This window comes from Hakea prostrata, chromosome 4, assembly GCF_041222555.1.
Source record: "Hakea prostrata isolate BN-2017 chromosome 4, UWA_Hpros_2, whole genome shotgun sequence".
In the NCBI taxonomy this organism is placed as follows: domain Eukaryota; kingdom Viridiplantae; phylum Streptophyta; class Magnoliopsida; order Proteales; family Proteaceae; genus Hakea; species Hakea prostrata.
The window spans coordinates 43662869-43675382 of NC_142603.1; the positions used below are offsets into that span (position 1 = coordinate 43662869).

The following is a 12514-nucleotide window of genomic DNA, read 5'->3' on the forward strand; positions in this document are numbered from 1 at the left end:
CAATTTGACTTGGTTGGCATTGTCCAATGGAGCCTTCAGTACTCCTCTGCTTGGAACCCAACCTGCACCCTGGTCCTCTTGTCCCTGAGTTCTCTCTAGTATAGTTCAAAGGTCACAGTCCTGGCCATGCTTTCACTGTTTTGAGAGCCCATAACATCTACATTCCCATTCAAGCCTTCCTTATAAACAGCTACATTCCGCTAACCCTAATTTCAGCCCCTGTCAGGAAGGCATTGAAGACATGGATCACCTTCTCTTTTTTCGCCCCTTCTGCCACTCCATTTGGGAGGAAGTCCATAGCCTCCATCAGGCCTCTAGACGTTCCCAGGTTTTGGCTCCTAAATGGTGATGGATTTGAGATCCTTCTCTGGCTATACTATTTGTGACTATACAAGCAGGCTGATGTTTAAGGTTGCCATCTAGCATTTTTTGTGGAAGCTTAATCTGAGGAATGGACCTCAGGTTCTTGGACTTAAGTGGGTGGTTTGGAAAGTCATCTACTTTGATGTCTTCTCCAAATATCAGGTGTTTCCCCATCCCCCTATTTTGGGTACCCCAAGGAACAGGCCTATTGTTGATATTTGGAGTCTTGGTCCTACACCATCACTACCTTCTAGCTTTTCTTAGGCTTCTCTTAGGCTTCTCTTAGGCTTCCACCCCAACCTGCCGCCCCCTTTCCCTCCCAGCCCTGTGGCTGCACATCCCAGCCCCAGCCCTCTTTTTTCCTTTCCTCCCCTTCTTGGAGTTCAAGAAGCAATATTTTGTTCATCCAAAAAAGAAAATGTAAATACGTAAAATAGTTTTTCAAACAATTTAGCTTAAACCAATAGACCAAAAATGTCTTCAGACTATATACAACCATTCAATAAAAACCCATTTAAAAACAAATCGTTCACTAAATAGTCATGGCTTTGATTCTGGCAGTTCAATTAATTGGTATGATTACGGTCTCTACCATCAAAGTACAAAACTGAATGAAACTTAACCATCTAACACCCTTATACTTGGGATTTGGTTATGACAGCTAACTGAATAGAAATATAAAAGTGAAGGTTAGAGGTTTATGGAAGTGATTAGAATTCTGAATTTGATGATCCAAACAAATTAGGATTAGGGTTTGGGGTTTTGAAAAGTGAAAGTGATGGTGGTTTTGATGGTTTGGTAGGTGATGAGACGGATCGAGTGGGAAGGCTTGTGAATGATGGAAGAATTTTGATGATCAGGTGTCATGTAAAAGAAGATCAACGGAAATTGAAACTTAAAAGAAAAACTGAGCAATTTAGGGCTTTTGTTGGTTGAATGGGGCAGCCGAAGTGATAAGAGTATAGGGGAGGTTATATGGGGGATGTTGGTTGACTTTTATGGGTTTTGAATGGTGATTCCAAGTTGTAGAGGGGGTTTGATAACATAGGGTTTTCAAAAACAAAAATGACAAGGGAGAAACATTGGATTTGGGAGTTGGAAGGTTTAGAAGTAGAAGCTCAGGGGCAAGGATTAATACTTGCTTGCTGGTCATTGATTTTAGGGGTGGTGGTTGGCCAGTATATAAACCAAGGATTGGGTTGGTTGCAATTGAATTTGGTCTTGACAGTGGGACTGTTCTTCAGACTAATGAAGAGGGAGTTTGATTGAGGAGCCCTCCTGGGTTGCAAATCTCAAAGAGTTGATTGGATATCTCTAAGAAAGCAAGCCTGCTTTGGTGATGGATCTGCATCCACAAGACTACAACATGCAAAACCAGGTGGTTTCTTACCTCAGCTCTCAGGTTAAAGAGTATCCCAAGATCATATTCAGTAAGGAGAGGCATAGATGGTTAGAGACCAAAAGAATGAAAATGTAACCAAGAAAGAAGCAAAAGAGGTTTCTGAACTGCAGGGGGCAAACACTGATAAATTAAATAATCAAACAAGAAGAAGCTGATTCATCCAAGACTTAAAAAAACACAAAAAACAGGAATCGTCCAAAGTGGGGTTTTGAGCCATGGTTAGAGATGAGAGGATTAGAGCTAGAGAGAGCGAGAACTGCTGAAAGCATAACTACTACTTCCTGGTCGAAGGTAGGTATTGAATGCATGAAACAGTCAAATAAATCTCAGGGCAATATTAGTACTGTGATGTTGAGAAATTTTACAGGTCTGTCCCAGAATCAGTAACTACCTGGAACTGACAATCCTAACCATCCGATGAAAATCAAAATATCCCACAGGTAGTCTAGGTAATGTGTATTTGGCTGTCAAAACTTGGGCTACCATTTATGGACACATTCTCAATTACTCAGAAGTCGCAGCAGAACATACAGGAAAACTCAACTGCAAGGTGAGATGGTCTTCTCCCTTTAGCAACTCAATAAATAACCCTTAAGAGCCAAGATAGCATGATTTTGACTGGCCAAAACTAGGCTCTGAATTGATGGACAGATTTCCAGATTGAGTTACTTGAAAGTCTCATCAAAATCTCAAAGAAAACTGAACTGTAAGGTGTGGTATGGCCTCTCCAGTCAGGAACTCCAGAAACAATCCTTCAACATCCTTGTAGAAATCAATCTGTATTTCAGAAACATAGTACCTCCTATTGGTTCTCAGACATGAAACAATCTCAAAACAGTGAATGAAACATAGAATCAAGTTGCAGAATACAAGAGAAAAAGAAAGGGATAAAGGGGACACTCAACCATCGAAGGGTCGCTCAGTCATTAATGACCGGCACCTCTTAGTGAAGAAGTCACAGGTTCAACACTTCTGTGGCATTATGTAATAGTCTCTACCCCCTAATATAAAGCTACTAATTCCCCCCCCCCCCCCCCCCCCCCAAAAAAAAAAAAAAAAAAAAGGCTCTCTCAAGTCTCTTAACTCTCCCCTAGGTCTCATCCCAACCAACATAGGAGTCTCTCCCACACTAACATAATAGAGCTCACAGTTACAAAACCAAATTCTTTCAACAAATCAAATAGTTAAGCAAATGAATGCCCCCTTGCTAATTAATAATAGTGAATGGTTAAAGACAGATATTTCCCTTTTGGACATTGGGAAGAGTTGGAAAATAAAAACTACTTACCATTTAAGCCCTGTAATTGAAATATAAACTAATGGCAAGTAAATCCTAACTCTTGAAGTCTCGAGCCTCTCAACTACAAAATAGAAACTAAAACTAGTTATAAACCTCGAAAAATAGAAGTAGAGTATCTCCTTACAGCCCGGCAGCAATTGGTCTCAACAAGCACCTATACACATTTAGTAAATTAACGGGCCCCACATATCTGAACAAAATATCCCCCTTTAAGCAGCTGCTGCTGGTAGATTAGAGGTGTAAATGGATAACCGAAATCCACTTTCGAATTCGCATCCGCATCCGTTTAGAGGTATCCGAATCCGTCCGATTACTAATAGGATGCAGATATGGTATACTCCTTTCTTACCAATTATTATCCGTCCGATTAAGTTACTTATTTAGATTTATTTTCTTATTTTTATAATTTTTTTACTTGTGATATGTGACTATTTGTCTAGATTTTCTACTAAAATAGCTACCAAATTGCTAAATTCTTAAATTTCAAACGTAGCCCTCACAAATAAAATGGTAAAGATATAAACAGGCAATCGAAAACTTGCATTCAATCTGTATTCATACCCATTTAGAAGAATCTACTTAAGAAAATAACTATCTGATTCCGACTGAATCTGTCCGAAAACCGATAGGATATTATCCGAATCCATCTGAAAATAATAGGATGCGGAAATGGTATTACCACTATCCAATCCGAATCCGGTCCGTTTACACCCCTATGCTAGATGAATAGTTGGATAGAAAACTGCGTACACATGTAGACCCAAAATATATCCATTACGGGAGCCCATCGCGACTTAATTGTCATGTTAGAGTCGCAAAACACCCTCTTGGCATGGAAGGGCTAAGGCTGCACACTTTTTAACCCTCCCCAGTCTCATGAACTGGTAAAGCCTTCTTTATGAGCCCAAACATGGCCTAACAAGGAATAAAACCAAAAAGGGTATGGTACTGAAATACTGCATTAATGGGGCATAAAAATCGACAGTGGGAACAAAAACCAAACAGGATTGATCTTGTAACAGGCTGTACCGTAACCAATGACATAAATCACTCTACAAGCTGGAAAGAAATGAGTAAAGAAAGGAAATGACTGATATCTTGAAGCACCAACTCAATCTATAATGGTGTTTTATAAGCTCTTGCCTAACACAGACTTTTAAGGGTCTCAGAATCAGTTGCACATTGAGTATGAGCCAGAAAGATGATTATCACACTAATGGTCCTAAGTAGAAAACTGTCGAGGATATCCACTAAGATTAAAACAAGGAGGATTTATATCAGGAAGCAATGTAAGCACAATCTATACTGTTGGTCAAAAAAACATTTGAGGGCAAAAGGCAAGACTTTGGAAGACAAGCACACATCCAAAAACATGAAACATAGCAGAGTTTGGTCCTTCAAAAACCCTAATAGGGCAACACAAGCAAACCACATCCAACAGAACTTGGTTTAATAGTGATTCTCCAATCACATTCGAAAACATAAGTCCAATATTAAAAAGCAGAAATTTCATTGGACAAACAACAATAGCACCTAGTAGAGAAGGAGGTGGGAGTGAAAAAATAAGTAACACAAGATAGGAAAAGAACCTTGTTATTCTACAAATAAATTATACTAAGCACAGTAAAAAGCAACAATCTTCTATGAAACACGAATAGGATAATCTAACAGAGAATCCAGAGGGACCAGCTGATGCTTGAAATTTAAAAGAATATTCAAGTGCCCAATCTACACCACACTCAAATGCAATCGCACTTGCATGTTGGAAATAACAAAGCAGCAATCTTCAAAACCACCTGAAACTTAGCCATAATATGAGCACAGAACATACACAAAGGAAAGAATTGGCAATAAATAAAATCACGGGGCAGTAGACTTGACATCATATATTGACAAAGAAAGATGATTATTTACACTGTTAACCATCAAACGAGAACAAATCATAATCAGCAACATGCAACTAAACATCTGTAATAGAAAATAGAAACCGACAAGGGGAAATGACAACCTTTTTAATTCCCCCAAAGATCATTCAGTGTCCTATTTTTGAGATTAATCAATGCTTCATAGGCTCGTCGTCATCATCGATATCCCAACTAAGATCCTCATCTTCCTCAGCAGCACTCAAGCGCTTATGCAGATCAGCTCTACTGGGACTCCTCCTATCAGACTCTTTCTTCTCGTCATTACTACCAAGGTCTTCAATTTCATCCCATCCAAGGTCTTCTTCCTCTTCCTCAGGCAATGATGGTTGGCTCGAGACAACCGAAAAGTCACTATCCTTGGAAGACTCACCACTCTCGTTCTTCCCTTCTACTAACTTGGTAATAGAATCATCACCATCCAATCCAGATCCAGAGGGATCGTGCCTCTCCTTCGAGAGGATTCTATTAGATCCATTTTCATTATCCATAACTTGATCCATGTTATTAATTTCTCCCATAGAACTCCTCTCTGTCGTCTTATCAGAGCTACTGACCGGTTGTTCCTCAACAGCCTTCTTCTCAGGAGCAATCTCTGAAGCGCATTCCTTCTCCAACTCCTTCTCTTCCGACCTATCCACCTTCACGTCGGCCACTCCAGTTGTTTCATCTTCATCGTCATCATCGACGTCCCAACTCAAATCTTCGTCCTCGTCCGCGGAAATAGCTCTCTTCACAAGCTTAGCTCTAGCATCCTCCACTTGCTTGAGCTTGTATACCCTATAAAAGTAACGAATCCAGAATGTCTCATGATCAACTGCATTGGGTACAAGCTTCATGTAAATACCCTCCATAACCCCATTCTCGCCGCCTAAATTCTCAATCTCCTCGGCTTTCTCCTGGAGGATAAACCCAGATTTCCAATTGTTGAACTCATCCAAATCCTCAGGCTCCTCACAGTAAGTGTTGACATCAGTTTGGATTGCTTGAACCTGAGCCTCAAATCGGTTGTACCGCTTCGAATTCAGATTAGAATTACTTAACTGCTGACTATCAGAAGAATCGCTTTCAGGATCGGCAGCAAGGATTTCCTTACCGTGAGAAATGAACTCCGACGTCCCACGCCACACAGAGCTTCCAATCTCATCAATTGCTTGCCCTACAGACTCAAGCGATTCCTGAGCAACAGATGCACCGACTTCAAGCGATACAGGAAGGTCCTTCACAGCACGACTAGCAACTTCACGGATCACCTCGGATTCTTTCTTCAAGCCGGAACGAAATTCTTCCAGATCGCGACGGTAAGTCTGAAGAACCGATTCAGATTTGGTGGATAATGTCTGGATCAGTCCTCCAAAACTCCAAGCAGAACCACCCGAAGCTTTGGGGCTGGTGTTGGGATTAGGATTAGGGTTGTCTGAATCGTGTTCTTTCAATGGAGCTTCCTCATCATAATCTCCTCCTTCTTGCTCTTCCTCATCTTTAGATGATCTTTGATGAGATTCTGAAACAGGTCGCTGGTTCTCTTCCGCATCTGAATGATCCGAATCCTCAGCGAAAACAGCCTTGAAGAAATTCATTGGGAAGAAATCAATCAAGATTGAAGTGGCTTGTGAAGAAAACCCAAAATTAACAGATCTGAGCGATGGATCACATATAAACACCGACAGCGAAGAGTGGGATTCAAGATTTTACAGATTTTTTTTTTAATTTGAAAGAGACGAATATGCGGTGTTGCGTAGGCAACATGGTATACCATACTGTGAAGTTTCCGTAGGTAAGCGTAGCGTAGGCAAGTTCTTACAACTCGGAATCGGCCAAACAAAAACCCGATTCAAACCGATCTGAATCAGTTCAGGAATAAAAAATCTTACTTAATTTAACGGAGAAGGTTGAATCGGTTAAATAACGTAACGATTTGGAAGGGTGGGATCAGGATCGGAGTCAACCGGTTCCTAATTTTTAGGGCTCTCTTGCAAGCTAATGTTTGCAATTGGAAGTTACAATACCCTATAATGTTCCTTGAGGAGGTGACTCAGTTGGCAAAAGACTAACGCTTCCACATAGAAGGTCAGATTTTGAATCCTTTCGGGGCCAGGGACGAACTTTGTCTATATTAATTATATAATATGATAAAAGATATCCTACTAATTTGTAGGTTGTAATGGGTACCTAGTTGACTAAGTTTTGTTAATGGATTTTTATCTAATCATGCATTGCTGTTTGGAGTAAACCATGCTCTAAAATGATTCTTAAGACACCTAAAAATATTGGGGTTGAAGAGTTTCAACCAATTAGTTTATATGTAATGCCTATACAATTTGTTATGACTTTTTTTCATGTAAATTATGGTTTTTTTTGTATTTTTAAATTTGTTTTCCCAACTGAAAAAACGAATAAATTAAACTCTCCAAACTAGTTGTCAAGACTCAAGAGGCAAGTGAACTGATGTCTACAAAAATTCAAGAAAATAAAATTTTAATCTAAGTCTATGAATTTCCCAAATTAGACCAGAATTATCTAGTTAAGAAATTGGTTTTGATCATTTAGAGCATAAATCACCATTTCACAATTATAGGCTGCGATTTGTTTGCAAAGGTAGAGTAGGAAAAAAAAATGTAGGCCCCCATGTGTAGTGGGGTGAGCCAGAAGAAAAAAAAAGAAGGAATTTTGTGGAAAGTATTAATTTGGGTTCAACTTTTTTTTTTCTACACTTTTCCATAAAATCACACACATTTTGTAGGGTTTTGAAAAGGCTTGGGGGTGGGAAAGTTTGCTTGTCACTTCATCAGACAAGTTTCCACTCTAAGCGACCAAGCAAACTACATTTTTAGAATTTAAAGGAAAAGTTTGTTTTTGGGATAATTACTATTGGCCCCCTGTACTTTGATTTTATTACTACTGTATCCCCTGTACTTTTCAAAATTACTAATCCGACCTTTAACTTTGTCTACAATTACTATTGCCCCCCTACCGTTAAGTTCCGTTAGTTTACTGATGATGTGGCATCTTTATATTTTCTCAAAAACCCCAAAATACCCTTATACTTACCTCTTTACTTATTTACCATTTTGTCAAGTTACAATAGTACCCTTATTAACTTTGGAGAAAAAAGTAACTATAATGCGTTTTATTCTAAAAAAAAAAAACCACCAAATAAAGAAATAATAATTGAATAAAACTCAAATAGAAACCGAAGATGAAGGAAAATCGAATTCAACTCAAATTGGAAACTGAATATCACCTAATATATTTTCAAAATAAATGAAGTTTAGTGAAGGTGGGAAACCAAATCGGATTTGAATTTTGCCCATTTCATTAATTCAAAAAAATTAAATTTAGGGTAAAATTGACATTTAATCGGACTTTTATAAATGGGGTAACATCCTCTTTGGATTTATTAATTTTAATGAAGGGCAAATTAGGCATTACATATTCAAACTTAACGGCTACTTAACACCGTTATAAGAATAGGGGGCAACAGTAATTTTGTAAAGAACAGGGTTTTATTAGTAATAAAATCAAACTAGAGGGGGGCAACAGTAATTATCCCTTTGTTTTTTCAATCATTTTCTTATTCCTTTTTTCCCACCCCACCTTTATTCTAACAAACAAACGCAGCCTTAGAATGAAATAGTAACCAGTGGAGTCATATGGTATGTGCTACCAACAGTCCGTGCCTCACTGCTTTCAATTCTAATGTAGCAGCAGAAGAACCTTAAAAAAAAATTTGCTAAATCATCATAACAGCTTTTTATGAAGAGATCATAAAAACACCATACCAGGCACATAGCCACCTATAACTACTACAGAGAAAAAAATTCAAAAAAAAGCCCTTAGATGTTCCTAGCATCAAAACCCAATCCTCCTTTTCGCTTGTAGACTGCACATCGAAAGCATCACAATTTATAGCTATTATACCATCATTGGAAGGTGTCCAATGCTACGTGGGAATGGACTAATTAGAGAGTGTAGTTTTCTTCTTTCCCTTTTTTTTTTTTTTTTGACCAAATAGAGGGTGTAGTTTATGAGCATAATAGAGGGTGTAGTTGATGAGCATAAACCCCAATGTTCAGCCCAAGATTTGGCTATGGTGATTGCTACTTTGAATGGAAATGCACTTCTCTTATTAAAAATTATCGAGTAAATTACAAATTGTATGTTTTAGTAGGGTTTAAATTATGAGTTGCATGTTTTAGTATCTTAAATTACAAATTCCACACTTTCAAAATTACAAGTTGCACATTCCTAACATTTCATCTAAGATTCTATTAAGTCATAAAAAAATAACCATATTACCCTTATTATAGTCAAATGACATAACTATTCCCCATTTAAAACCTCTCATACCAAACCCTTAGAAAGGTGAAGGGAGAATCTTCTTCACCCATCTTCTACCTACACCACACCGAAAACTGTCCACCTCTGTCGCCAGAAATCACCCCAACCCTTCCCCCTTCCAGCGACCACCACCCTCACAGAAGAGTAGCAAATCACCCTCATATTCTGCCCAAAGGAAGAGCTAGCTTGAACAATTCGAGAGTAATTCAAGCTCAACTGGAGATGCATAGACCGTAAAAACCTAGAATCAAAGTCGTAGATGCTACAGGTGATGAACACATAAATCAATAGATTCCCAACCCATAAATTAAACCATTTCCAAATCTAATAACAAGCCCATATGACATTCAAGATGTCGCTATTAAAAGGAAAGAAGAGAAATTAAACACAAAAAACATTCAGAAACCCCAAACAATCATGAACTAGAGAGAGAGACATACCGAACAACCAAAAACTAAAAAGCACGACCAGGCAGGACCAAGCATCTTCCCTTGTCTCTATTGATGTTAAATTAGATGTCGAGATGTTCATACGATAAGAATTATCTGGTTGCTGCTGCAACTGAAGCTCCTGTGGCAGCTCCTATTTCATTGTTCTCTTCTTCCCATACGGTTCCAGACGAAGATGATGATGAAGAGGAGGAAGAATGAGAAGAACCTAAAGGCTCACCATTAACATGGATAGAAGAAGGAGAAGAAGATAAAGGTAGAGAAAGATATTCTTCTTCCATAGTGAGAAACCCATGTAAGAATATTTCTATCCAAGATCGCATAGATCAATTAAAAACTCTCTAGTAAAAGATGATGATGAACATACCTTCTTTCGGATCCACTGGAGACGAAGCGTAGCGGAATCATCTCTTCTTTAGTCTCCAACTTGGAACGAACTTGAGGTAGAAGTTGATTCTATGATCAACTTGATGTTAGATTTTCTCTTCTAAACTCCTCCCTATTCACTAGCTTGATGGAATAATCCCTTTGAACTAACGCAGAGAATAATGTAATAATGATTAGGATTTAGAGGAGAGACCTATCATCCTTTATATAGACAAACCCGTTAGATTGTCCGTCAAGATCTGACGGTCCTTATTAACCCACACTATCCAGTCCATATAAGAGTTTTAGTAACCGTATATTACCAATATCAGACCAATAAAGAACCAAATCAAAGTGTAACACAATCAATGAAGCACATCTTATATTGAATATTTAATTAATATTCTAACAACCCAGTTCCAAAAATTGACTTGTTCTTGGAACAAGATTTGAGAGTGCCAGAGAGAGAAACAAAGGAGGTCAAAGTCGAAGAGATGAAACCACGAGTCCCAGAACCTCGTTGGATGAGCAAGGGAATTTTGAAATTGAGGTGCGGTAAGCCATTTGAGACTAGCAAGTTTTGAAGAGCCTAGAAGCGTAAGGTGAACCTATTAGTCGCATTTCACATCTTCCTCCTCATAATGGTAGTTGGGAATCTCTAGGAGGGGTTGGGGTGGTTTCCGGCAGTGACGGGTAGTTTCCGGCGAGGTGTAGGTAGAAGACAAGTCCCTTCACCCATCTAAGGGTTGGGTATGTGAGGTTTAGATAGGGGTAGTTGTGTCATTTGATTCTAATGAGGGTAATATAATCATTTTACTCATGGCTTAATAGAATCTAGAATGGATGTTAGAAGTGTATAACTTGTAATTTTGAGAGTGTGCAATCTCTAATTTACTCAAAATTAAATCATTCCTATTAATCCACATAAAGAATAATAAATAAAAATGGCTCATGGTTTCCCGAGAAAGCTCCTTTGGCTCTGCTTCCATCCTCTGTTTCACTGCTACAATAGCCTCCTCTGCTCAACATCTTCTCAAAATCTAATTCTCTCAAACCGAATCCATGAACGGATCTTGCACTAAATGTTTGTAACAGTGTAGTCGCTCTTTCCTCTTTTCTCTTTTACACGATTTCCTTTCCTTTTCTTCCAATTTTCCTTCCTCTTTAGGGTTCACTTGGTAAGAAATCAAGGGTGGTTGTCGTCTGGTTCCTCCACATGCTGCTGCAGCCGTTTCTAGTCACCTCCACGAGCTGGCCTTCCTTCTTTTCTTCCTTCCTCAACCACCAAGCTGCTGCCGTTTCTAGTCACCTCCACGAGATGGCTTTCCTTCTTCTTTTTTTCCTTCCTCATTTATTTTCCTTAACCACCAACATTTAAGACAAATCCTTACCAACTTCTTGTCCCATCTATTTTAAGAAAGGATAACGATGGGAGTTTACTACCTTTTCTTCTCCTTTTCGCTCATTGGCTGGTCTACCACTTCGGCCTTTTTCTTTTTGTCTCTGAGTCCTAGGGCCTCTATTTCCTTTACGGGTTCTAACTCTACTTTCCTTCTCTGTTTTCATCTACCTACATCTCAGTGCTTTCCTTTTCTTGATCTCTCTGCTTCAGTCTCTCCTTGACTATTTATGGTGTGAAATGGGACGATCTGGAGCTTCTCCTCCAACTCGCTCTATATCTTCAAGAAGCCACTCGATTGCCGGACTGTTGGGTAGGTCTCCTACAGCTTTTAGGTCGGCGCGAGTTGACGATGGTGTTCGCGTTTCAGGTGCAGTCGTATGGAGAATCACTGGATCGGGTGTGACTCTGTTTGATGGGTTGCTGTCAAAGTTAACTCCTAGTAAACGCAATGACAAAGCCTTCTTTGGCCATGTGATTGGTTATCCAAAAGCATCTTCCTCTTCGCACTTCAACTCTATGATGATGACAGAAAAGCTTGTTGCCTGTTGGGAATATCTTGGTGCTACACTGATTTGCTGCTTCAATGAAGGGTTCTTTGCTGCAGAATTTATAACAAACGATCAAAGAAATGTTGTGCTCTCTAAAGCACCTTGGTGGGTTGATAGTATGCTGATGCATATGGCATTAGAACCATTCCCTATCTTTTATATCCTTGGTGACCCATCTCGTGGCGATTTGGGTGCAGTTCCATGATGTGAGGGACGATTGCTACTCTTCAAAAGAGATCTCTGAAGATGCTTCTCAACTTGGGAAGGTGGAGGATGTTCAACTACATCTTAAAGAGCTTGGTCTTTCCTCTAGAGTGGCCAGAGCAAAAATCATGTTTGATCCAGCTGATCCTTGTGGAGTTCCAGTGGCTTTAGGAACTGACAATGGTGAATTTGTACACCTAAAATGCAAGTCTTTGAA

General features: G+C 39.1%; 1 protein-coding gene across 1 annotated transcript; it reads right to left on the minus strand.

Moving 5' to 3' along the window:
- Positions 1 to 4725: 4725 nt before the first annotated feature.
- LOC149019002 (uncharacterized) lies at positions 4726 to 6703 on the minus strand. Its single transcript, XM_089153087.1, has one exon. It carries the CDS (start codon positions 6565 to 6567, stop codon positions 5122 to 5124), a length of 1446 nt encoding a protein of 481 aa, XP_089009213.1. The 5' UTR covers positions 6568 to 6703; the 3' UTR covers positions 4726 to 5121.
- Positions 6704 to 12514: the final 5811 nt, after the last annotated feature.

Coding starts and splice junctions, on each gene's coding strand:
- LOC149019002 (XM_089153087.1), bottom strand. CDS start 6,567: ATGAATTTCTTCAAGGCTGTTTTCGCTGAGGATTCGGATCATTCAGAT.